The sequence below is a fragment of the Rhopilema esculentum genome, chromosome 15, assembly GCF_057945365.1.
Source record: "Rhopilema esculentum isolate cy_ngs chromosome 15, ASM5794536v1, whole genome shotgun sequence".
Taxonomy (NCBI): Eukaryota; Metazoa; Cnidaria; class Scyphozoa; order Rhizostomeae; family Rhizostomatidae; genus Rhopilema; species Rhopilema esculentum.
In genome coordinates this window covers 3418293-3445918 of record NC_142829.1, presented here as the reverse complement: position 1 = coordinate 3445918, position 27626 = coordinate 3418293, and the positions used below count along the sequence as shown (strand labels likewise).

The window sequence follows — 27626 nt, the reverse complement described above, 5'->3', positions numbered from 1 at the left end:
TAAAACTAAAAATATACGGTGGAAGCATGCTATTGCATATTTATGGCGAACAATATTTCTTTTTTTCAACATTTCTGTCTAGGAACGTACGAAACACGAGCACCGAGGATCAATGGCATTACTCCATTCTCCAGACAAGGGAGATGGCGGGTCAGCAATAGTGTAATTTACCGACAAAGATATTGGTAAGACAAGATTTAGATGCTATTTCATCTATCTTTGGTAAAGTTACCGACGAAATGAGGCTTTGCCGAACTAATCATGAAAAATTGGGGAACGTCAAACGCTCATTGCCCCACCCTGGGTACCAGAGCCGCAAAAATTAAAAAACAATATTAAAAAATAATGAGAAGCTCTGGTACCCAGGGTATCATTGCCCCAGCCTGGTAGTTACACCCCTGCCAAGGACCCTGCATTTTACTATATTTCGTTAAGGGCAAGGATATATTTTCCATCCTCCCACCCTCCCTGCCTTATGAAGGGACCCGTCTTAGAGAGTCAAATTGCATACCATTTCTTTTGAGATGCCAGTTGCTTTGATCACATGATCTTTGCACACAAACAGCTGTGATGTTAACGAGTGTGAAAATTGACGTGAGGCGGAATAGAAGTAATCAGGATTGATTTGAGCGAAATTATGTAATTGCAATAACTTCATAAAATTCATTTATAGCATGGGTTTTGATAAAGTACACCTTTAGTTGATAAATTCAAGTTTAAGACTAGTACTGAGCGATCAATTCTAATATGCCACACCTCGTTAAAAACGCTTGACCCCCCCCCGAATTAAATCTTTTCTCTTCAGCTTTGATTGGTATCAGCAAGAAAAAATTTTAAGATGACCTGATTTATAACTCCTTTATGCTACATTAAAAAACTTGAATTTAGATTTTATTTCAATTTTTTTGCTTATGTTGGTTCAAATTTCGTAATTGTGTGCTAGATATAATACTGTTAAAAATGGACACTTATGTTTATCTAGTTACAGCTTTAAAAAAAATAAAGGCGCAAAAATATTCAGCGTTCCGTAAAAATCCTGTTTGACTGACAGGACAACTCATGCCTTTTCCTTTGTATCTTCAATAAGATCGGCATTTTCGTTATTATTCTGTTGCCTCTCATCTAGCACTATTTGCTGGGGGATGTAGAAATACCAAGCCAGGAAATACATGATGGTAGCTGAAACTGGAATGAGAATGTGCATGTTATAAACATCTAATCTATATACCTGGTGATAAATTGTTGATTATATGATCTGAAAGATGGCACAACAGTATACATAGCATCATTTTAGGTGTTTCCAAAAGCATTTCGCTTAATCTCAAACCAGAATTATACTTATGATATAAATATTTAAAGAAATATCGGTTGTGACACTTTTGAGTTAAAATGTTAGCTTTCTCTGTCACCAGTTAACATCGACAAACTGTTAGTAAGGTGTCTCAGATTACTCACTTTTATATGAAAAAAATTATGTCTTCGTGTCAATATTCCGATAAAACCTTTGAAAAAACGTGTGACATATGTTCTAGCGTTTCTACACAGTGGCGTAAGGGAGCAGTGTGGGCCCTTATTGAAAGTAGTGTTTTGGGGCCCTAAAACTTAACTTAATTGGAGTCAGGTTTTAGAGCCCAAATACTCATTCTATATAACCCAAAGAAAAAATATATAACAACATATGAAGAGAAATTCTGTTGCCTGAGATATTTTCTATGATCTTCATCTAAGCTTTTCCTGGATTTTCACGCAGCGTATACAGATGCAGCTTGAACATGCATTTGAAAACATGTTCAGAAAGAATTACATTTTCAAACTGCGTCTTGGAGGAAATCAATCATATTTTCAAAATTTTCTATATCCTCGTAAATTAAATCCAAAAATTTATAACGATATAGGTGTGCATTAGAGGGAAACTTCTTCGACATGCTATATCTTGCATCATTTTCAAATAGTTGCTCACATTCACAAACCATATCCAGTCTTTTGCCCATTTCGATGATGCTGTGAATGCTATTAAGAAACGCATGCTATCATAAAAAAACTCATTTTTCGAGAAACTTCTTAGGGGCGTCTTCGGGTTCCAAATGCTTGGGGCTCTTAGCTTTGTACTTAAAAGTGCACACCGTGTGTTACGCCACTGTTTATACAAATCGTACGGTCAGATTCTGTGGTCAGATCAATAAAAGAAATGTTGTCGCACAAGGTAGCCCCGAAAACATACTTGCTGCTATGATAGAAAACGTGAAAAAGTGTTTAGAAAGCTTATCCACGTCATATTCCAAGCAATTTCCTTGGTTTCCGCAGTCATCCTTTCCCCAAAGGAGGCAGCTCGAATCAATAATTGAACCAAGGATAAGAGGACCAGGCACAAAGCTGAGCAAACGCAGAAACATGATCTGCATTCCAAGTCCAAATGCACGCTGGTTATCTGCTACACATCTAAAAAGAATTGAAGTATTGAGAATAACTTGCAAATAGCCTCAAAGAAATAGTACCAGACATGTCAGGACAATTCAGGGCAATATCACTACATTTCAATGATCCCCAAATAAAACACAAAAAATTTATGTGACAAGAGCTAAATGAGATTTTGAGACAATGGTCCAAGTTACACAGTACCTGATGGCTTTTATATAAGATAGCTTCTCATTTAAGTGTCACCTTCCAATCTGACACAAGTACCATTGGCAACCCAGAACCAGCTCTGTACATAGTGACATAGATATGGACATCCCGATCTGCTACAGTATTGGTACAGGGAATTTTACCAGCAATTTAGTGCTAACAACTTTACACATTTTCAGAAATTTATTAGAAACTATTTTCAGTAAAAAACACTATATCCGCATTGACGGAAAACATCAACCCGAAACGAAACAATTAAAAAATCTTGTAGGTTTTTTTCCTGGTATTAAACGTATCTGGTACTGCGCAACTAGAGCAAATGTTCCTCTGCAAAAAGTATTCACATTTTCCTTGCTATTTGTTGTGTCGTTATTGATGCTTGTCTTGTTTTCTATACAAATGAAAAGGCACAAACGTTGCAAAACTATCAGATCCAGAGCCCTCGTGCCCTTGGATCGATCCAGAAATGGTATCGACACTCTTCTACCCGTAAATTGTTTTCTCTATTGGGCATTTTTGCTTCCGAGGAGAGAAAGGTACATCATGAAATGATCCATTTCGTCCTACTTGCATGCAGATACGCACTGGCCAGCAAAAATGGTTTATCCTTTTATAAACGGATTGTAAATAATTCAAAGCAAGGACTTCAAGAAAAAGATGTCTCAGAAAATATGTGGTGTATAATAGCGGATGAGGCTTTTACCCACCTACTGGCCAATGTCGTCTTAAGACACTTGACATACATATTTAATATAAGATTGAAAATTGAAATTTCTGAATTTCATTTAGCAAAGAAGAAAGGCCTCCTGAGACCTCTTCTGTTGCCTGGGGCAAACGAAGGATCAGGCCCAGTATGACGTTATTTAATCTGTGATTTTAATTGTTGACGTTATAACTTTTTGCACCCCTCTCAACTCGGGGCCTAGGGCAATCTCCCCCTAGAGCAATCTTTAAGCGGGCCTGAAACTAGACATAAAACAATATATTCACCTTAGCGTCAACATTTTCTGTGGGATTGAGCCACTAAATGACACCATCAGGTTTAAAGCGCAGAGGGTCAGAAAAAGAACAAGGTTTTTGCAGTTTCGATCACAACGACCCGCTGTAACTGATGCATTACTACCAGATGTTGCTGTGTAAGTTGAGTTACGCAATGTTGGAGTTGTTTGATTGCTCGACATGCCTTCAGAAACACATGTGCAGTTGCTAGCTCCCTATGAAGCAAAAAATATACGAGATTGGCTACATTAAAAAATGTTCAGTTAAACCTAAAAAATAGTCGTCAGTTAAACCTAAGGTGTTTTCATGGGGAATGTTTCCTTCAAACACTGAGAGAACCAGATAAAAACCCATTCGAAGGAATTTTGATATTAAAAATGCCACTAGTATTTATGCAATTAGAACGCCCCTCTTAAATGAGCGCCCCCTTCAGGGGGCGAAAATTAAATTAACGCCGCTCATTAGAGAAGACACGGCATTCTAGTTTCAGTACCAAAATCATTGATCAAAATTTCTGCTTGCTAAATACAACGAGGTTGTTTGAAAACGAGGTTCCAAAGAAACGGCCAGGAAGTCTTGGAGAGAAGTGAGGTCTGAGGTAGGTAGTTTATTATTTTTCTATCTTGATGATGCTTTAGTTATATACCCAGAGTAAGAAATTTCGTTAACTTTCCCAGCGGTTAAAGTACTGTGAAGGAGATAGGAAGCTAATTAGAACTAATTATCTACATTCTAAATAATAACTTAATCGTTGAAGTAGTAAATGTCGTTCCACGTGTTGCAATACTGTTGTCCTTGTAGCGTACGCTGTATGATACTTACCCCTTTAACTTTTGACTGGCAACCAGCAAAACATGGCGAGAAATATGTGTAGCCATCTTTTCCACACATTGGTTCATATGAACGTCTTGAACAGCCACAGCCAGAGTTACATTGTGATGTGATTCTGCCAATTTCGTTGCTGGAAAGTGTTGTGGCAAAAATTAGATTCTTTTACCCTTTTTATCACCTAAAATCCATAAAAGTCTAGAGCAGGGCAGAAAAATTTCATTTGTGTTTTTGTACTCAATTTTGAGGTTGGGCTGGGCACAGGATTCACATAGAAATTCTTGTTGCAACTGTACAGATTATTATAAATTTGAAAAAATGCATGGAGTGGATTTGAACAAAATTAATTGGGTGGGGAATGTGCATACCCAACGTACCAACGTTTCCGTCTGGGTCTGGACAAGGTAAAAAAAACTGTTGCCGCCAACAAACAGCAGTTGTGAGATTTTGCATGTTGATTGCTTGTTTATGTTTTGTATGGTTCTCTCTGCGGCTGGTTATTTTACTCAGGGTTTCCTTAACTCCACAAATTTATTGAATTATATTGTTTGTGTGAATTTTGTAGTTGAATTTTAGTAGTTTTTTTGTGTTCTCAGGTTCTTTTGTTTTGTTTTGATGTTTCAACAATTGAGCTATTTGTAAAAAACTTGTCTTGTAAAATGTTGTGTGTGTTTAGTATTGTGTTTGATGTTGTAAAATGTTGTGTTGTATGTTTAATATTGCCTCAAAACCCTTTTTGTTTCTGATGCTCTACAAATCCACTTTTTGCTCAAACTTTAATAAAATTCTGTCAGTTATTATGATAGATTATATAGTCTGATCAGTGTCTTAGATCGAGGATTTTGTCGCTGACAGATATGATCAGCTATTTTCCAATTATATTTCTTTTTATGAATGTTGACCTAAGCTTTGCATTAGTTTAAGGAGTCTCTTGCAATAGTTATGCCCTCTCACCATTCAGTAACGTTTTTCCTCATAATGTACTGCTTCCTTCTACAACATAGTACGTTAAAGTCTAAACATTTAACATCTTAGGATGTAGCACTTACGATTTTTGATAAGGTATGGCTGCTCCAACAATGTTTGTTGACTTGCAGCCCGGCAGCAACCAAACTGACGAAAATATTGTCAGAAACACCCCAGTCACGATGAGATACTGTGATGCTCTCTTTGGAGAGTTGGCTATTGACAGCTTCTTCATTAGAAATGATCCAAAAGCAACACCAACTGTGAATTAAGCAATCTAGTTTTCAGAAAATATTGCTAACTTGTTGCCAAACATTGACCAGAATAATTGGACCTTGTAACTCTCCATCTTATCTCAGCAGAGACCTTAGAAAAGTTTTGCCCAGGAATTTTGCCAAAGGATTGCATTGGAATCCCATGTGAATAAAGCTCAATTTAAAGCACCAATAAACATTTCAGCCCAAGGGGAAATTCAACCTTGTTGCTTGAATTTCCAATTTGATGGGCCTAGCTAAACAGTCATGTCATGTTGTTAAGACAGTGTTTCTACAGTTATTGACATCCTTGCTCTTTTTTCTATTTATATTAATAAGAAACAATAACATAGTACAATATTAATATACAATAGAAATACAATATAAACTACAATGTTCTATGCTGTCCCTTGCAGAAAAAATTGATGCATTCTGGTTGTTTCTATGAATGGCACTTAAAAGTTCTTGTTGTAAGGATTGTAAGATGCGGGCTAAACAGTGTTTTATCTGATTTTCATAACAGAACAACTATTTACATTATCAAAGATGTAACTCAAAACTATGCTTGTAATCTAGATAACTAGAGAACTTGACTTAACTCATGAACTCAACTTAGCTGCCACATCATTGTGCATAATTGCATTGAAGCCAGGTTGTGACACATGCATGTCGTGAAAGCATTTTAACAATTCTTGAACAATAGTCTTATAAAACAAAAGTAGTCATTGAATAAAAGACTATTATTTGTCAAAAGCTTTTTGTGTACCATGGCATGGCACCTTTTCATTTTGACAGGTGCTAGAATTTGCCAGGCTCTGGTAGGCAAATTGATGCTGAAAACTATGCAATGGTGCATGACTTGTGAAAGACAGATCCTTTTACTGTAATTCAGTTAATCACTATAGTAAAGCTGAAGAAAACTCACTGGTATTTGCTGGAATGAATACAGCTGCTGACAGTAATGAAACTTGTGACAAACTACCACCAAATTTGAGAACAATAATTTTTGTGTAGAACCCTCCAAGTGCGGCAGCAAATATAATTTTTACTGTAAGGCCAAGGCAAGAAAAGATATATGTCTTGTTCTTGAGAAGATCAATCAGGCTCCTCAATAGACCTTTCAGTCCTGAAAAGAGTGAGGTTGACAATAAATATAAATATATATCTTGTAAAGGCTACAGTTCAAAAATAATCAGCTGTTTCTCTTCTTCTTATAAAAAATAGTACTACAGCAGATGTCCGGCACACCCACAAGTAGGAAAGAAATAGGTGACTCGTGGTTAAACATAAACAAATCAGCCCGAATCAGAAAATAATTTCCACGTTGCCATACAAATATCTCTTTTTGTAGCTTTTCACGATTTTCAAAGTCATTTTGCTTACATTTTAATCAGTAACCGTTTCTAAAATATTAAACCAGAATAAATCAAAGCTCGAAAAGATATTTTTAGTCGAAAAGATAATTTTAATATGCTCATTGTCTCTAGCGGTTTCTTATTCTTTAACTCGTTTATTTTTACCTTTATTATTCACCACTGAACATGTTATAGATCATATACTAATCATTGTATTTTTCTATTGTATTTATATTAAAGAAACAGGTGCTTACTAAAACACAAAAATCGGTGTATGGCATTTTTGGGTTTGGGATAAGGTGGGGCTTGCTATCATTCTTAGATTCCACGATGAAGTCTTTTTCGAGGGGAAACTCCCTGCAGATTTACGGTATCTGAAAATTTATTTTTTGGGGTGAGTGGTAAGACCAGCTACCTTTGGGTGGAAGCGGCGATAAATGGCATAGCCATGAAAATTTTTTTGGCACCATGCTATCTTTAAATTATGAAAATATCCTCGTTGTACCCTTTATCATAGATAGCTCCCCCCTTCCCCATGGACACACCCATACATACAACCACCTTTGGTGCCTTCGTCAGAAGGGACATCAGAAGGTGCCATGCCATATAAAGAAAGATACTGTATAGTAAATTGAAATAATCATGAATGGTAATGATTCTTTGATATTCACATTTAGCTAGTGTTGATATCGGGGCTAACTAGTTTTTTTCCGCCATATATTAAGGGACTTATCTCTTCTACTCCTATCTCTTGCACTCCCATTAATTGATGCCATAAATCACTACTTAGCACGTCTGTTGGTTAAAGCACAGTCTTTGATAGAAATTAGCGCTGCATCTTAGGCCCCGTTTACACGACCTTTCAGACTAAAAGATCCGGACCTTTTAGGTACGATATGGGTACGATCCACAAGCGTTTACACGAGATCGGATCAAAATCAAATCTCTCTTTTTAAGCATGCGCAATGACAAGGTAATTGTTAATTTCTTTTTTGCGGGAGAAGCGATGGCGTCATTTGCAAACAACGATAAGTGTTTATCTTTTACATGGAAAGAGGAGGAGACAGCTTTCTTGATAAAAGTAGTTATTGGTTACAAAGCTGCTAAAATGCAAAATGAAGAAAACTTAGAGACTGTTAGGTCGAAATACAAAGACATTCTCCTTCAATTTATCGAGGCCTATCCAGAAATAGCAACAGAGAACTTTCGAAATAGCCAGGGTAAAGAAAAATCTTCAGAAGTTTTATGTTGTATAATGAGTGCTACACTTTATTGCGTACAATTGAAATGGCCTCAATTGATCCAGCAACAGTCTCGTTTTACTGCCGTTCTTTTGCAGATTCGTTTCCACCCGTTTACACGGTGCTCTTGAAGGTACGGATCCAATTAGATTCGCTTTCGAATCGTACCCAAAAAAGTACAGATCTCTCCCTGAAAAGATACGGATCCTACCGTGCCCGTGTAAACGCGAGGCCTATTTTGCTAGTTTGGGTACGGATCTATGCGAATCCGTTCCCGTGTTAACGGGACTTTAATTTGATCATCATCTTTATTGGAATTAACTTACCTTTGCCAATTTCCTTGTTTGCTGGTCGAAGTTTGCCTGCATCCATAGCTTCAAGTCGCTTTTTACGATATTTTGGCATCTCGCGTGGGAAGCATAGGAGAAAGACGCCAGAAATGATTGCAAACCATGCAAAAACGAAGAAGCCAAGCCACCAGGCCCCAATCCAACGAGGATCCATTCTTGATAAGGTTATACCTGCGGGCTACAGCATATTTGATTTGGTTACTGATAAGACTACACTTTTCAGTCTCTGAAGTTAACTTCTTATTAACAGAGTTATGTCAATAATATCAAGAAGGATTATGTCGTCATAAAATTCACGGATGTGTGTATACAAATAACACACTAGAAGTGAAGAATGCAGAAGTGAAGTCCAGTTGAAAATATCTGAAATATAGAAGATATCTGAAATATCTGAAAATATTTAGTAGAAGATAATTAATCTTCTTGTCGTCTAGATGTTTTGCTACGTATTTTTTCTCAAACATAATGCAAAGACATAAAGAGAGGGATTTTTCGAAACAAGGAAAGACAATTTACTTATACTTTGCTTGAAATTAAAAAAAACAATTTTCTCAGCTTAAATTATCATAATCTAGTAGATATCAAGGAACTCTTACTAAAGCAAGGTTTGTGAAAAACCTTGAAAAGGTGCCACCAATAGCATATCCCAAACCACGGCCAAGAAACACAGAAACAAACCATACGCCAAGGTATATTGGGGACATTTTAGGGTTCACATTTTCATCCAGGTATACAGGACTGAGAGGCCAAACAGGTGTGACTCCTAAACCAATAACGACTTGTGCAAAGCAAAATAATGCCAGGTACTTGTCAGCTGATCCATAACCTTGTGGTCCACTACAGCTTGCCGCTAATGCAGACTGCCCATTGAGAACAATGTTACAGAGATTTGATCCTTTGTTTTTCAGGCCAGGAATAGAATAGTTGCCAATCATTACTTTTGGCAAGATCATCAGCAGTGCACCAATACCTTAAAATGAAATTTTTTTATTTGTAACAGAAAACACCTATAAGCAAAATAAAATGCAATGCAACCTAAAAAACACAATATATATTATTATTTCCCGATATTTTTTCTACCCTCTTTCTCTATTCTCTATTCTCTATCGTCTATGTGATCCGTTGTTATATTTTCTATTTCACAGTTTATTTTTTTCCTATACTATTATCTTGTGTTTTATCTTATTAAGTTTTATTATTCACTTCTTTATTCAAATCTGGTTATGCTTTTCTGTTTTATCATATTCTGTTCCGGCTAGATAGCAAATTTTATTCAGGTGCTGTATATTGCACATTTAAAAAAGTTGTGGCACATGGATTCTTTTGAATCTGCAAACTTTTCTATAAAGTGTGAATTAAAAGAGATGCAGATTTGGTAGCGAATTCGTCGCATACGTGTGGGCAGGACCTATCAGCAAATGCATGTGTGTATTAAAAAATATCTTTATACGTGGGGACCAAACCTTAGTTTTGAAGAAGAATGATCTGGAGTATCCGTTAGTGTGAAGGATCCCTATAAATTTGCCCATCCTAACGATGATACAGACGCCATTGCTGACACTTCTGCTGATGCTAATGCCGAAGCTAATGCTGACGCTTATGCTGACGCTTATGCCGAAGCTAATGCTGATGTTGACATCAATTCTGACGATGACACTTGGCGCTATTAAGGCTGAAAGTGCAACTGATTGGCCGTTTAGACCGTAAATTTTGATGTTGATAGAGGTATATATTTTTTAAACAATGAGTATTTGTGATTTTATAATGCAATTGCTTTTTACCTGTTATAATGGCACCAATGCCTATCCATTTTGGTTTTTTGGCGTGAGTACCATAAAAGCTTACAAAAGGCAGCATCAGTATTCCTCCAATGTCATTTGCGAGAAGGATAACTGCGGACTTCTTGCTGCTAAACCCGAATTCTTTTTCAATATCAGGCAAATTCACTCCAGTCAGACCAGATACTATCCCTGAAGTAAATGAATTTGTATAATATAGAAAATTTATCAAATTTGTTATAAAGTGTAGAAAAAGTAAACAAAACGTTATCCAGAGTGGTGGAAAAGCATTTTCTCCTGCCCATCGCGAGGGAAATGACACCCAAATACTTGTATATCACTGCTCTTTCATATCTTGATAAAAACATCTTTTAATTTGAACATCTGCATTAGTAAAAGAACTTGTACACATATACTTTAACAACATTCATATGTAATGTGATATGCAAAAAGATGCTGTGAATCTGTGGAGGTATGTTGTTTGTGAACAGATCCTGTTTGAGACGTCATGATCGGAGTTAATGCGCGTTAATCACGATTTCTCGTATGTCGCTGGCATTATTCAATTTTCTATGCATTCGGAAGGTGGCCTATTCAATCTTCACCCTAGCTTGGGAAGGTGGCCTTTACAACACCGAGAAGCCGTGTTTTTTGGAGCTGTGTCCTGAACCTTCTTTCGATATGATCGTGCTTTCTAAGCCTGGAATTACAACAAGCTGGCGTCTCTCCAAAAGTAAACTTTTGGTCATGTCACTGACTCGCACTGCAAAGAACTTGGATTGTGGTCCGCCACCCTTATCAGCTGAAACATCCTCACAACAAATTCAATCGTCATCCCTAATTCAATCTTGATTTCAATCATCAGTTCAATTATTTTAATATTGCGGAAGATTCACTTTATTATGAGCTTTTTCTGTCATATCAGCACAAATATGAACCTACCAATCTTTTCTCCTTATCATATATTGGATGGAAACAACAGTCCTTGCCAAATTTTCTTTAATGAACGCGAAGAAGCCTTCTTTCTACTTCTCCAGACCACCCAATACCACACACCCACCTCCTCACCCCCTAGACTTTTAAGCACATCAAGCGCATTGGCGCATTGATTAGGAAACATTTATTCTTATAAGCACATCAAAAATATGTTTATAAAGCATAAACATCAAAATATTCAGCATCGTTTCAGGGAAAGGGAAGATGCATGAGTTATTCGATTTTAGGGGAGTTTTTCAAGTGTTTTGGCAAGGATTGAAGTTGGAAAGCATGATTGAAATGACAGCCATTCGATGTCAAAGGCAACGTCCAAAGTTGCTCTATTGAGCAGTAGCTCATTACCTGAGTGGAGTGGACTTTTCCCATCCTTTTTCTAGTTACATGATAGACTCAGTCTACCTCTAGCTTTAGAGATTTTGTAACTCTTTGTGCGTAATAAATTATAGCTTCGAGGACGCGGAAAACATCCTTGTGGGACTCATGTTGCGAGTGAATATCAATATGAAACGGTATTTTGCATATCAATTTGCGATCGCATCACACCAATGCAGAAGTACACGTTATAATTTCATGAAGTAATCGAAATTTACCTGCTGTCATAGCATAAACAACAAGAACTACGAGGAAGACACTTGGTCTTGACAGAGGCTGCAGGAAGTTCGGCCGCCATTTTCCCCAACCACAAAGCAAGGTCCTATCCAGAATTTCCTCCGTAGTTTTCTCGTCAGCTTCTTCGTGCTCGGATTCTTGCTTTTTGCTTGTTCCATTCGCTTCCAGCGGAATTGTCTCTGAAATGTCGTGCTCTCCATCCATTTCTCCAGCTGAAGTCTTGTGCTGGAAAATGTGTTATAAATATATTGTTATGATCTTTCAAACTAGAAGCGTACCCAGAAGATATAGAAAATAGTACGTCGTATTACGAGATGTAGCATAGCTGGAGTATTTGTTTGTTGGAACAAATTTGGAAAATTTTTGTTCTCGCTATGTTTCCTGAATGATATTTTTGACGGAGATTTGTTCGTGATCTGCCTAGTGAACACCAGACATTTTTATGTTACAACGCTGTTCTTCTTTATTTCAAGAGCTCTCTCCGATACCAAATAAAAAAACTGTTTGCCGGTTTCTATAAGTGAACTTTGTGTATTGCAACGTATACTGCTAGAAGATGCCTTCCATGTGTATATGTAACTTTAGGGAAACCTGTTAAAAGCGCCAGGAGCATGTTGGGTATCATTGCCAGCTCTAAGAGATTTTCTATGTTTATTGTGAGACATGTTTTTTCTTTTGGATAAAATACCTTGGAAAGAGCTTACCGTATTTTCTCGAATAAGCGCTAAAGCCTAGCGCACACTAGCGAGTTTTGTCGCCAGCGACGGCGATTTTTGTCGCCAGCGACGATCTAAATGTTTTCCCCCGCACACTTGCGATCTTTTCTGCCTTGGCCAATGATTTTTGGTCTCCACCTCATAATTAACCTCGATAAAAATGACCAGAAACTAACAATCACATTTTTTTATAACCCATGCATGTGCCTGGACATCCTCAGAAATTACGGGATGGGAAAATTTAGACAAAAACAATGAAAAATATTGCCAGCTTTGATTTAACCAGGCCACATTTAATGGCAAAAAATTAGGCCCAAAATTGTAGATTTAGCTTGGCCTAAATTATGCTACTTATTTTATTTTCTTTTCTTTTGTACTGTAGAGAACCCAACACATGGGTTTTATGCACAATTTGTTTGTTATCTGTTTTACTGTTAGTTGCTAGTAGATAATAAAACCTACATCGTACGAGATTTTTCGCTTTATAGGCAACCCATACTGCTAATACGTTTAAAAATAATTGAGAGCAGTAGTACCCGCTCGTGGCACTAAGTGCATCAGCAAGCTCAGCCACGGCTGCAGCTTTTGCCGTTCTATCGTCGTATTGTCGAGAGGATATGGCGTACAAGCAGGGTTTCTCGCGCTACAAATCGACTAACAAATCCTCTTAATGCGTTGTCCAAGAAAACGAGCATGTTCCTGTGACCTCCATCTTGTCAACACACTTTCCACGTGCCTTGAAAACACTTAATGATTGGCTGATCAACAAGAATTTGTTTTTGCGCCCCGCACACTTGCGATTTTCAGTTTTTAGTCGCTGGCGACAAAAATCCTGCGATGTTTTTCCCCGCAGACTAGCGATTTTAGTCGCCAGCGACAAAACTCGCCGTCGCTGGCGACAAAAATCGCTAGTGTGCGCTAGGCTTAAGTTATATGCCTTGTATGGCACATACACGGTTATGTGTCTGGTTAGACAAGAAAATTAGGTTCTCGCAGGGGCGGATCCAGGATTTTTGGTGACTATAGCTCAAATCTTTCGGGATCGGAACCACGCCCTCCTTGCTTGCGGGACACGCCCACTATATGGGCAAATGATAAACCATGTGTGTTCATAGTTGCTTCGTATTCATAAATATTCCTTCAAACATCCTTTTTCTATTTCCAGGGACGCCAGAGAAGGGGGTGTGGGGGTACAACCGCCCCTGTTGCCCTTTGGCAGAAGGGGCAAGGGTTGTTTTTAATAAAGTTCCCTTGAAACTGGCCAATTGTAATAATCAGAGAGATTCGTATGAAATTCTGAACTTCTCAAAACATGTAAAATAATTCCTTGTGCCGAAAGTTAGCCAATGTTGAAGATACCTACAGATAATAAAATTGCAGTCACGTATGAATTTGTAGAAGCTGAGAATTATCTTTCAAAAGCCTTTTTACTCAAGCCTGCCCCCCCCCCCTCTTGCCGCTTGGTCGTTCCGCCGTACCTGTCTATTCCCTAGTAGGTCCTTGCCTTTGAAGCTACATTACAGGGGACCCAGGATGTGAAACGAGCAATAGTCTACTGTTGCTTTACAGGGGACAGAGAGCGGAGAAATACCGTGGATACTCATATTCTATTGGTTAAAAGGCCATTTTCAAACCTGACTATAGCTTGACTATAGCTCGCGCCAAAAATTATAGTACGGGTTTCATTGTCTTCGATGCCTTTTCCAGAGCAAATCCCCAGACCGACTATAGCTCGGAATATCCACTGTAGCTCAATTCTGGTTGGTTACTGTCAACAAAGAACGAAACTTCTGATTCGTCTAAGTTTTAATATTAGACCATTCTGCGCTCAGTGTTTTATATCTTATCTGGAGAGGCATTGTGATGACACATTGCCAGCAGTGCATGTTTGTTAATCGCATTTGATAACCTATACCGCTGCTTTCAAATGTGAATTCCGAAAATCAAACACTGAGATTTTGACTATAGCTCGAGCTACAGTTGCTATAGTCTGGATCCGCTCCTGTTCTCGGATGTGTGTTTGCTTTCTAAGGAGGTAAATTATCAATTGCAGCATATGCTGGCTCAGTCATCCATAAATAACAAGCAATTTAAAATGCTTTTCTAAAATTGTTTTTTAATGCTTATCAAATATTGTTTTTTGGTACTTAATGCTACTACACACTATTCAATCATCGTAGTCAATACTGTCCACAATAAGTGTTTGTTGTAAGTGTTTGTTAGTATCATGTAAGTGTTTATTTATTTTGTACTTGTTACTTACTACCGTAGAGCCTCGCTTGAGAAAGCCCGCCATTTGGGGCTCGAGAATAAAATAAGGGGCCGAGCGCTTATTCGAGGATTTAAGGTACCTAAAGAAGCTTTTATGACACTGATATGCTGTGCGAATCGACCAGTGCCTTGATCCTTCCTCTTGATGTGGCAAAATCAATTGGATCCAAGAATTGGATTCTTCGGGTTGAAAATAGTATGTACATAGAAATTTCCTGTTGTTTGGACAGTCATGCCACAGATTAAAACCGTTTTCAAAATTCAGCTTTTCCTGTAAATTTTACTGAAACCTTCTACTGCCGTGAAAGAATTCCACCTCAGTGGCATATTCCTGCCAAAACTTTAGAAATATCTAAAAACAGTGTACTCCCGATATAACGAACCCCGGATATAACGGATTTCCGGTATAACGAACTAAATGTCTGGTCCCTTGGAATCTGCCTAACAAACTCCTCACAAATTCTCTCGGTATAACGAACCGCGGATAAAACAAACTTTGGATATTACGAACGAAGTTTTGGAATCCCTTCATCATAATTATCTTCAATATAACGAACTTTTCATAATTTTTTCGTTTGTTATTTTTGTTTATTTATTTTCGATGTTGATTTATCACTTTCTCTTGGGGGAAATCATTATTGTCATCAGCAAAACATGGTGATGATACATTTCAAGCACTGGCTGATAGACTCAGTGCACGAGATGAAAGTTTGATTGCGTCAGAAATTACTACAAATTGGTACATTGACACTAACGAATACTTTGTTACATATGAGAAATTGGCAATGAGCGACGACAAAACTTGTTGAGAGACCCAGATGGAGAAGCAGAACGAGGAGCAATTCACTCTTTCAAATAGCGTACAAGACTTTTTCTAAAACAAATTCAAAATACAACAATATACAACAATTCCAGATCCATTTTCAGAATAAACAACATAACTTTGAGGTAAAAATTCAAAATAGTCACAAATATCAACCGTTCACTGCTAAAGTTTTTTAAATATCGAAATGTCTCCTAATCTACAAATGATTCTCTATCGTGCACGCAAAGCTTTATTGCATGGTTGACATCCAATGAAGCATTCAGTTGCATAACGATACGATGATCTTGTTGCATAATAAAGAGAATTCAAGTACAACCCAGGGACTCTCTTGCAAATAACGTACGAGATTATTTATAAAACAAAAGGATTTCTGGGGATCTTCAGTAAAAACAATAGGATTTTCACAAAAGATGTACTAGATTTTCTAGGAGTAATTTGCCCCTCGAAGCAAAAGACAAATAAGAATGTGAAGTATCAGGCGCGCAACCAGAAATTTCAGAGGGCAGGGGTCCAAGACACAAAAAGGGCACTAATTAAATTTCATTAAAGGTCCACCGGGGCATTTGTTTAGGTACGGCGAAAATATGAGCAGTTAGTAAATCTGTAAATATTGTACGCCAGACAAGGGAAACTGATCAATAGAGAAAAGTTGTGGTGTACGGTTTATTTTGTGGTGAGGTGTGATTTATTGTTTCCTTTTAATTTTAACTATGCATATGACTTCTTTCTGTCTGCCGTACAGTGCCGCCGAGAAGTTTAGGAGGCCCGAGGGAGGGGGGAAATGGAAAAAACAATGCCTCTTGCGAGCAAAGCGAGCAAAAATTTTGCCACCACACCCTTGCAAATAGCTTAAATTCACTAATTCGTTTAAGATGTTTTACTTTTTAATTGTAATTTTGTTACTTTTAATAAATTCCATTTAAAAACGGAATTCATTGCTTTGTGAGGCTCCCTAGACCTCGAGGCCCTAGGGCAGTTTGCCCCTTTGTCCCTCTCTCGGCGACCCTGCTGTCATCTCCTTTTCCCAGCGCCAGCTCACTTTTGAATAGCAGCCCACCATCTTACATATCCGAAGACATTTTGCTCTTTGAAATATTATTATTGAATTCTTTGCTTCGCACTTCAGTGGGAGTAGGTTGAACAGTTCCACGAGCCTTGCCTTCAGCTGGTTTCTGTCTCCAAGTCTTGCTTTCAGCTTATTTGTAATACTGACAAGGAACGGAACAGCTGAACATCAACTTTTTGTGCCATCTTTACTGCTTTCTAATACCAGTCCGCGAATATTTCTCTGCATTCGCTCGTTTCATGCAAAGGTCTTCTATGACCCTGTCAACTATGTGACAGGCTTGAAAAATGTCTTGGTCGACCCAACAAGCTCTTACAAGCTCTTACCAGAGGTCGTAGAGGCTCTATCCCGTTCAAAATCTTGTGCCTTTATTTTGGTTTTTGAGTCCCAGAACCATTCTTCTTCAAAGCCAGTGCGTGACGCATCATAAAACACGCTGTAGAGTTGGGGCTTGAAGATATACTCTATTACTGCAACATGATGACGTTCGACCCAACAAGTACGTGAAAAATTGACTAAATAATTTATCTGTATTCCTGCGAGGTCCATTACATCTCCGTAGTGTGTCATTTACTGTATGACCAACCATTTTAGCGTAATAATCAAAATATTCAAGCAATTTTCCAAGAAAAAGGGCACTTTTCCCCTTTTGAGAAAAAGGGCAGGGGTCTGGACCCCCAGGACCCTCCCCGTAGTTGCGCGCCTGGTAATTGAAAACGTCATTCAGCCCCCAACTGGAAGTGAAGTGATATCAGCTTTGCAAATTTCTTGATCTTGAATAATAAGAGGAACATTAAGATTTTAATTTTTGATAACCAACCAGTAGTGTTATTTGAACTCAGCTTGGATTTTTGGAGTTAAATGTGCAAAGAAGTTGGAGATAGGCTAGACATGCACACCGAAGGTTTTAAAGACGTGTACTGCGAAAAGACCTAAGACCCCGTTTACACTGTCCCGAGCAAGTTTGGAACCGTTACAAAACTGTCGCGGTTCGCCCTTGCGTTTACACTAGCACTGTGGAACCGTGACGATTTTGCTCTGCTATCCGGAACAGTTTTGACCCTGCTTTGAAAGCGAACGAATTTTGTACCGTCACGGTTCCGTTTTTGAACGGGACAGTGTAAACACCTATCCGAGACGATTTTGTCACGGATTCACAAAGAGGTCTTTTGTATGGCTGTTTCAGGTAATCGAGGCTTTGATTGTGGCGTAACTACGTTCTCAAATTTTGAAGAAAAGGAAATTCTGAAGAAAAGACGACCACAGAAAAGGCTTGTAGTGTTTCCCAGTCCAAGCCTTGATTGGACTTGGCAGTTTTGTAGTCTAAAATAACACTGAAAATTAAAGCCACCTTGTCTTTCGTCCAAGTAAAGTTTTAATCGGCCTTCCGCTCCATTTTAACTCACAATAAAAATTCGATTGTTGACTTCAGCGGCAAAATAAAAGCCTTGGTTGACTAAATACAGCTTCTTCTAAACAATGTTCTACCATTAAATTAAGGTCGTACCGGTACAGTGTAAACGGAACGGCTAAACGGAACAATTTGGAACCGCGACAGTGTAAACACTTGCGAACCGTAACGGTACAAAATTGTCCCGGGACAGTGTAAACGGGGTCTAAGAAACTTTTTCTCTCGGTTTAGGGAACTCCCGATATGACGAACTTATTTCTGGCACCCTACAGAGTTCGTTCTATCGGGGTTCCACTCTATTCCAAACGGAGCAACTGGCGACAAAACCGTCTAAACGGTCGAAACAACATGATTTTTTCATTACAGACTATTTTCAAAATGACGTTTGCAAATCTGAGGTGAATTTTTGACAAAATTCCGAGATAGCGAGATGCAAGATTGATTGCGTCATCTGGGAACTGCTAATTTTATTGCTGATGTTGGCTAACTAAATAAGGTTGATAATGGAGATGATATACTGCTTTCCTCACAAGGATGATAATGATGACAATATATTTTTCATGATTTTGTTTTGCTTTTTTGTAAAAGGAATCATTTTACTTAGATCTGTCACCAGAAAGTAGATGTAGCTAACAGGAGTGCCGTGGAAGGGCACTCGGGGACTTAGCCCTCCTTGTTGAAATTTAGAACGTTTTTATGGAGCTGAGCCCTTTTGAACAAGCCAGTGTATGTCTGGTTAGGCAAGTTCCTTACTTAGCAAAGTGAACTAACCCAAAACTATGCTATTCATTATCAATGTAGAATTGGTAAGAAGTACCATTATCAATGTATTGTTTTGATTTACCAATAAGCAGCGCGACAGTATGCCCCTAATCTACGCTGGCTTTTAGATCAGACTGGCATTCGGGAGCCTTTGACAACTTTTACAACGATCCAACTTTTACAGAAGCACCTTATTAAAAGCAAATCTATTTCTACCATGTTTCATCACAATAGTTTCATCCAAAACGCAGCCATACAATTTCGTTATTTCTTCCCTTATTAGAGGGTAAGAGAAAGCAAAAGGCTTTAAGGTTGCCATAATCTCATTCTATTATCAAGCTCTTTATAGAATATTTTGTAAGGGGCCTAATTGCATTGGCTGGCTAGTTCGTCTGGCTATTTGCTATTATGACCTTGTTTTCATGAGACCTAAAGTATCCGGATTTTTTTCCAGTATCTTGGGCGTTAACACGGGATCCAATCCAAAACCATTTGCTTTTACGCGAGATCGTACCCAGATGAGATCTACACAATATACGCATGCGCTTTTCGAAAACTGGCATGCATCAGATGTTTAGTAAGCAACTGAGATTAAAACAAACAGCCCAACCTGAATATGCACTTGCAATTCAACCTAAAAGAGCTTTTCACCAAAGACGATAAAAACATGCTATAAACATATTTTAAAGACTTCAGGATTCATCTTATCAATTACCGCGAATTTCAAATTGAAAATTAGCGTAAATCCTCCAATTGGCCTCCCCGCGAATATGCCCCCACCCCAGAACTACAAATTGTTTATAAGCCCCCCTTGGAATAAGTCCCCTCTCGAATAACCCCCATCCAAAAATATAAAAAAATAAGCCCCCCCCCCCCGGAGGCTAATTCGAGGATTAACGGTTATCTGTCTTACATTCGAATAAAAAAGTAAATGGGTTCGATCTGGACCAGATCCAACCGTTTAAACGGGATCCATACGGGATCACCACTGAAAGCGATCCCAAAAGTATTCAGATATCTACGGATCACATCCGTGTAAACGCACAGTCAACCTCTTTTGGATCCGATGCGGGAAACGTGTAAACGGGGTCTATATATCAATGAAATTCACTTGTGTGTAAACGGGGTCCAAGAGCGGATCCAGAGAAAATTTGAAGGAGGGGCAGTTGGTTGTGGGGGCGCTGAACAATTTTTCAAAAACTGGTTACGAGAGTACGCTGTATACAACAATTTCAGATCCATTTTCAGAATAAACAACATAATTTTAAGGCAATCCTTGAAGCAAATTAACCTATCGGTCCAAGAACCTTTTTCATCTGATTATCATTCTTCAAAAGGGGCGCACAATTTCTAAAAAAGGGGTGCAAGACTTGCTTAAACTCGTTGAGGGAGGGGCGACTGCCCCTAGTTGCCCCCCTCAAATCCGCCACTAACGGGATCTGTGGTAATTAATTAAGACCTTCAAATCCTGAAAACGTTTGTATTTGTGTGTATGAAACTTGTATTGTGTGATTGAGCGTGATATGGCAGGATGGACTTTCTATGTCGCATAACTGAATATTACACCTTTCTAGAGAAGACGATACCATTGGGAGCACAATGGACATGACCACCCATTGACCTGATAAAAAACAATACATTAGCATCGAAAGCTTTGCCAAAATCATGTTTAGATCATTAGGGATTGCCACAACGTATACAAAGGTATCATAGCCATCAATGAAATGATACATACTGCCCCGTTAAAAATATTCTCTTATAATAAGATATTCTCTAGCTTTTGCCTTTTAAGGTGTGCTTGATGTTTCTACTTTAAATTCCTCGAAAGGGGAATATGTTTCTGTATTATTGAATGTAGGGCCCTTAGAAACGTACCGAGGAAGACTAACCACCAAGAACACGGACAACTGAGAACACCGATTTTTAGAGCGCACATACAAATAAAAAATTATCCATATATGGCGCTTTACAATGACAAAAGTTTATAACTAGTTTAAAATTTAGATAATTGATAAGTTCTAGCCTTGTTTTTGTTTTTGGGCATATCAAGTCTCAGTGTCCTTATAATGTGTGTTCTTATAAAAAATTTAAAGCAGTTTATGATTATGATTATGGCTTTTACCGATTTAGACAATGAAGTATTTTACATCGCTTAAAGGGCCTCTCCGGCCAAATTTTGCACTTGCATTTTACGGGCTAATCTAAAGGAGTTGAACCTGCTGATCACGAATTCGTTATTTGTTTTTTGATTTTTTTACAGTTTGTGAGATATAAGCTCTTGCATTTCGATATTTGAATTGAATTAACCGACAAACATTGTTCGGTTTGGTGACACTGTGACGCAATTTTGACGTCACTCTGCATTTCGTTAGTCCGCCTCAAACCCAATCGAGCGACGGTGATTCTCAAATTAAACACTGTGCAATTGATAGTACTCTCAGTTCTGTTTCACCGGCTTTTAGTTTGAGCATATCAGACACCAATTCTGAAGCCTTTAGTCGTTCATCGTTTCTGGAGAACAACTGAAGTGTCAATTTCGATACGCGAGGGAAGAGCTGGAACAGGAAGCCATAGCTTTGTGGGCCTACACAGATTATCAACAAGAAAAAAAAGTCGTGACACAGCATGGACACATTCCGACCCGCAGACTTAGAATGATTGTAAACATTTGATATTTTTCGATCCTAAAAAGCTCCTGCTCTAGATTTAGATGCAGTTATCAACGCGTGACCATGACTCCTTCACACTTCGGTGGAAGACATACTAAATTCATGGCGAACGAGAGCCGCACATTGTGACGTCAGAATGTCACCAAACTGATTCGGCTTTTGTCGTTTTTTTCTCGGAAAGGTGCAACTTTAAAGTCGTATAAGTTCGAAACTAATTGGAATTTTTTGTGGCTGGAGAGGCCCTTTAATTTCAGCATCTTTACTTTAAATTTAAACCGTCGAATTATTTTTTAACACGTCGAACGTTGGACTCGTTGTTTCCCTCGGTTAACCAAAAATCGAATAAACATTAGCTTAGTTTTAAGCCTTTCTTCCGTGATTTAATTTCTTGTTTTGCCTGCCTCTTGAAAATACGATCAGGGTTCTACTGCATAATCCTTACTGTCTAAGCAATCAAAAAATGTATAAGCCGTATTTTATTCTATCTTTAATTATTTTTCGGAATTTGGATTATAATGTACTGTTTTCATGCAAATGACTACTGCAAGAATATTTCCAGAGGGTTAATCTTTAAAGGGGTGGTATTTATTCTATGGTGCTTCAGCTGAAGTCTTTAGAACAAGTCGGTAACGGGAGAAACATCTGATGACGATAATCTAGTTACTTCGTTTGTTCACTCTGCTTCGTGGAATATGAATATACCGGATTGTTTTCATAGTTGCACAGTTTCTTCAAAGCTTGTCTATTTGCATTTTCGTAATATTCGTCAACTTTCCTGGAATCCAGAGTCTTGGCAATATTAACCAGAAATATCGTTTTCAAAACCAAATGTGCAGAAGGGAACCATACAAAATACAAAACACAATGCTTGCCAGAAGTCTTTTTACATTGCACTAAATTTTGAACATTCTATACAGTATTCCCCTCGCCCCTTCCGAACGACGTCTTTTTCTGCAATATCAAGTGATTTCATGGTCACGTTTTATGGTCAAATAATTTCTAATAGCTATGGTAGATAGTTTCTACAACCAACATTGTTTTTGAGGAATGGGGTGTGCTTTCGGTCTTTTTTAGCGGAAAATGTTCATTTGTCATTTCAACGCAGGGTCCACGCCACGAATTTCAAGGTGGAGGGACCAAGTTCTATGAGTCGAACTTGAATTTAGTGCTTCAAAACAGGGCCTCTTTCGAAATATTTTTGCTTAACAAAATTGTAGGGGGAATGGCCCCTCCCGTCTTCCCCCCTTCCGGTGGTGTGGGCCCTGCAACGCTCAAGTAGCTGGACACTCCTTGGACTTTTGGCAAGAGTCATAGCATCTTTCTTCTTTTTAACACTTAACTCACCTTCTCTCAGACTTCAATGAAAAACACAAAACTTTGTTTAACATCCTTACCTCAGACCTTACGTACTTTTTGCCATCAATTTACTTTATTTGACAGAAATGGATTCGCAAGCTCTGTTTTAAGATTATTTTTAATAAATGGAACAGGTCACGCCATGTCATTCATTCCATGGCATGTAATCATTGATAGTGAGTCATAAATTGAGGAAAATGTAAGCTACTCATCCTGTTTGGAAGAGTTTAACTGAGTCTGGAAATATCCCGACCCCACGGCCACTGGCAGGAGGAAGGCTATAGAAACCTTTAAGCATTAACGTCTTATAATTTTAATGTTTAAATTTTGACACGCTTCTGTAACTAATTGACATGTTACTGGAACTTTACATCTGTCTAAAAACATCTAACATCGAAACAAGCTACAATTTTTTCAAGAATGTTTAGGAAAAATAAAGTTGCAAGGAAAGGGGATCAAGACTAGTTGAGTACCCCCACTTTCCTGACCGTGCCCATTTTAAACCCATTAAAAACGAGGAAGGCTTTGTAGTGAGATTTCCTTGGCCGGGGGCAGATTGGCAACTTTTTTGGAGTCTGGAGTTCATGCCATCGGTGCCCTTATCGTAAACACACCTGGCCTCAGTATAGAAAGGGAAATTCTTTGCCTAGCTCGCTATCAGATTTCCTGTCATCTGTGGCCAAGAACTATGTATGTATGGTCTGCAGTTGCTCTCACACAATTGAAGGGAAATTCCCGTGTTTGATACAAGATCCTTGCATACAAGAACCCTTTTTTCGTTTTGCTCATAACATTTTTCACTGATTTTCTTAGCTATTCCTCAGATGGCCCCTAAGTGTGCTATGTGAAGATAAAGTGTATTTTTTGTCGGAGCTGCACTTCAATTTTTCGTAAAATGAAATTTTAAACGTTCACTGTTTGACTGAACTTTACAATTAAAAGGCTTTAATAAGGGCAATTTATATTTCAAGTCTTTACGATAAAGATTCACTAATTCTATTACAAATCTTCTAAAAACTATTTCTGCAGCCTTTTAAAAACTATTTCTGTAGCTTCCAGTCTTTGCCTTTATCCATTTTTACTATTTTAATCAATATAGAGTGGCTTGACCTTTCAGGCTAGAAGGGGAGGGGAGGGAGGGGAAATTGAGGATTATCAAGAATAGAATTTACCGACGAAGACATGGATAAAGATAGATTTAGGTTCTAATACACCTATCGATATGCAATTTTAAAAAGGGGGTGCCACACCCCCTTACAGGTCCCCTAGTCTCGCCCCATCCCCGGTTAAACAACTCACCAGTTGTGTTAATTGTAGAACCATTTGAAACTACCCAGTATCGGTTGTCTTAAGTGGCACATTTTCACTTACAGGGGCATTGTATATCGCTGTAGGGTCAAGAAGACCATCAAAATCGCAAGTCTTACACCTCTGGATTCAAATGAATAAGGTAGATATGCTTGTTTGAAGAATTGTAATCGTTAGTGTCCAAGCTTCTCTATGATTGCTATTTATATACACCAATGGATTTCAAAATATTGTCAGTAGTCGTTTCAACGGAAAAGCAGGGAAGGGACGATAGTATAGATGGATCTCATCTAGCATCGTCAGTTTTTTTATCTTCATTTTTCTTCAAAGATGGATCATAGAATTGGAATCTCATGTTAAAATAAGACTGTGCCAGAAATTTGATTGAGCACAGTCAGGACGCGTATTACGCTGTTGTCAAAATTTAGTTTTTCCTAAACATTTCAATGTAATCTTTGATGGAATTTTCCTATGCAGTGAAATAATTCACTGCAGTAGCGAATCCCTGTTTTAGATCTTTAGAAATATATCAATATTAAAAAAGTATTATCTCACAAGCGAACAGTTTAAACGACACGGAGGTTTCAGTAAAGAATAATTTCAACTTGAAGATTTCAGAAGTGAGGTCAATTTTTGACAAAGGTTTGCAGATAGCGATATGTCTTTTCAGGCCCGTAGACAGCTAAACTGGATTGGGAGGGGGTGGGGGCATGGATATCCAGTATATAGTTATGGAAAAGGTGCATTTCTCCAAGAGATCTCCAAAAACAATTTTCGCAAATTATTGGGGGGAGGGCATTGCCCCCTGCCCCCTAGCATCTACGGGCCTGCTATTTGATGATGTCAAATCAGACCCACTCTTTTAGTTTATTTCTTATACAACTCTAGATATATTACTTATCTTTTACGTATGATTGGTCAACGAGAAAACCTTTGTTGGACTCGCTTTGAAGGAAAAATGCGAGGGGCAATTCACTCCTGCAAATAGCGTACGAGAGTTTCCCCAAAAAAGGATTTCTGGGGATTTTCAGATAAAACAATAGGATTTTCACTAAAGGTGTACGATACTTTCTTGAAGTGATTCGCCCTCGGAATAATGAACATTCTGACTGTCCCTGTTTCCGGGGGGCAAATCACTCCAAGAAAATCTCGTACACTTTTTGTGAAAATCCTATTGTTTTATCTGATAGTCCCTAAAAATCCTTTTGTTTTATAAATAATCTCGTACGTTATTTGCAAGAGAGTCCCTGGGTTGTACTTGAATTCTCCTTATTATGCAACAAGATCATCGTATCGTTATGCAACTGAATGCTTCATTGGATGTCAACCATGCAATAAAGCTTTGCGTGCACGAAAGATAATCATTTGTAGATTAGGAGACATTTCGATATTTAAAAAACTTTAGCAGTGAACGGTTGATATTTGTGACTATTTTGAATTTTTGCTATGATTAGCTACATTGTTAGCAAGTAAAAGCTGTGTTTAGTTCACTGAAAGCGTTTTATAAGGTTGCTTGTAGCGGGATTTTTTAGGAAGCTCGGTAAAGACTCTTCAAGTAAATTTCACTGGCTCATTTTGCCCTTCACTGGTTCCATTTTCAAGCATGATCGCTAAACTTCGCTTTGGTGCCAGCTTCCACTTGTTATCCGGTATTCAATAGGCATTTACATGCAGGATGCAGCAAGCCCTTTGAATGCAGGATTCCTGCACTGCTTGCTAGAACTGACTCCACTTAATTAAGACTGGCCCTTGTTATGGTAAAAAACGAAGTACATTCTAGTAAGTTTATGCAGCCTGAGCCATGAAAAAAATGGAGTCGATATTCATTTGATCTCTGACGCAGGCTAAGGTATGTTCAGGTCACAGGTTTTATTATTCTTGCATTCTTTTGTAAGGCAAAAAGCACGTGAAGTGCAAAACAATAAAAAACATGAGAACAATCAGCTGATATTGCAGCTCCATGCTTTAGCTTAGATTTATTGGCACAGCAATCTGCAGGGCTGATCAAGATGAATTTAATAAAACTTTACCTTATTGTAAAAAGCTCACCTCGGATTCCTCAACTCGTCCCTGAAAGTTTTCTTGGTCTTTCGGGTGCACCGTCTGCGGAGAGAGTTGCACTGGTTCAATCACGAATGCAAACCCGTTTTGCGGGAAACTTTATGTTAGAGATGACAAAAGATTCATCGACCTGTGTCATTCATGCTCTTTCAACATTGAACTTTATATGTGCTTAGACAATCGATCTACGACCCACCGACTTCCCCTGAATTTCATAACGAACCATTGGCGATAAGAATTCGTCTTTTCGCAATCATCTACAACTTCTAATTGGTTTCGATTTATGCAAAGCGTGGATTATTTTTGATTAATTGTCAAGATATCCTTTTCTCTTTCCTTACTAAAATGTGTTTTCTCAAAGGTTTTATCTGTATGCTTTCTCTTATTTTAAGCTCCAGCTCTCAGATCTTGAAATGTCATCGGCACAGCTTTTCAATGAATCCTTCATCAAACCTAAAGAAATAGTATTGTTTTGGTAGAAATAGAAAGAAATAGAAATATGCCAATGCCAAGCCGTTCTTGAAGTAGTTCCTTTCTTTCATTCTTCTAGTGTTGGAAATTTTTTTATCATTTCATAATTATCATTTCATTTTTCTAAAAATCTGAAAACCTTTGAAGGGTGACGTTTCGTTTTTCCTACGTTTGAAATACTTTACATGTTAACTATGTTAATTCAAAGTGGACTTTTTCAACTGTGATGTCATCCTATCTGTCTAAGCAATCCCTTTGAATTCAAGACATTTACCCAATTTGAAAGTGGTTTACACCTTGTTCCAAAAGATATTTAGATGACCCACATTCAAACATTTCAAAATCTCATGCTTTCGAAATCCCACCCCTTCTTCTTAACAGGACAATATTGAAATGTGACTTCATATACCTTTTGGGGCTCATTGTCGCCGTATTTTGTTCTCACATAAGTAAGAATTTGGTAGGTTTTAAAGTTCAAAGTTAAGATTTAATGGGTCAAAATTTCTACCTTGTATCATTTAAAATTTGAGACTTGTTTAGAGCTGGAAAGAATTAAGATCGGTTTTCTAAAGATTGTCTGATATGGAAATTGGCACAGCCTTCCTAATTTTAAAAGGGTATTGAAATTAAAAAAGGGCATCATTTAAAACTAAAGTTGGGTCCTAGATTTTAGAGAAATCTGAAATTCTTTTTCGTCGCTTTATTAGA

The 27626-nt window shown here is 38.0% G+C and overlaps 1 protein-coding gene and 1 long non-coding RNA gene across 4 annotated transcripts in view; one reads left to right on the top strand and one right to left on the bottom strand.

Moving 5' to 3' along the window:
* Nucleotides 1-71: 71 nt before the first annotated feature.
* LOC135685566 (solute carrier organic anion transporter family member 4C1) lies at nucleotides 72-26620 on the bottom strand. The gene is made up of 11 exons (XM_089112635.1): nucleotides 26436-26620; nucleotides 11983-12226; nucleotides 10400-10588; nucleotides 9215-9588; nucleotides 8595-8796; nucleotides 6598-6798; nucleotides 5502-5679; nucleotides 4447-4585; nucleotides 3616-3839; nucleotides 2222-2439; nucleotides 72-1185 (listed from the first exon to the last, which is right to left on the bottom strand). Exons 2-11 carry the CDS (start codon nucleotides 12203-12205, stop codon nucleotides 1058-1060), a joined length of 2076 nt encoding a protein of 691 aa, XP_088968761.1. The 5' UTR covers nucleotides 12206-12226; nucleotides 26436-26620; the 3' UTR covers nucleotides 72-1057.
* The window catches only part of LOC148958437 (uncharacterized), a 31452-nt gene continuing 7659 nt past the window's right edge, over nucleotides 3834-27626 (top strand). For all 3 annotated transcript variants that reach the window (XR_016144618.1, XR_016144617.1, XR_016144616.1), the window contains exons 1-2: nucleotides 3834-4222; nucleotides 24452-24528. This is a non-coding gene — a long non-coding RNA (uncharacterized LOC148958437). The remainder of the gene's footprint in view (nucleotides 4223-24451; nucleotides 24529-27626) is intronic.

Excerpts from the sequence above, each read along its gene's own strand:
- LOC135685566 (XM_089112635.1), bottom strand. The coding sequence starts at position 12,205 with ATGGATGGAGAGCACGACATTTCAGAGACAATTCCGCTGGAAGCGAAT. Across the intron at positions 6,799-8,594 it reads AAACAAGGAAATTGGCAAAG|GACTGAAAGGTCTATTGAGG; the intron begins GTAAGTTAATTC and ends CACTCTTTTCAG. Across the intron at positions 5,680-6,597 it reads ATTCATTCCAGCAAATACCA|TTGGTGTTGCTTTTGGATCA; the intron begins GTGAGTTTTCTT and ends CTTAATTCACAG.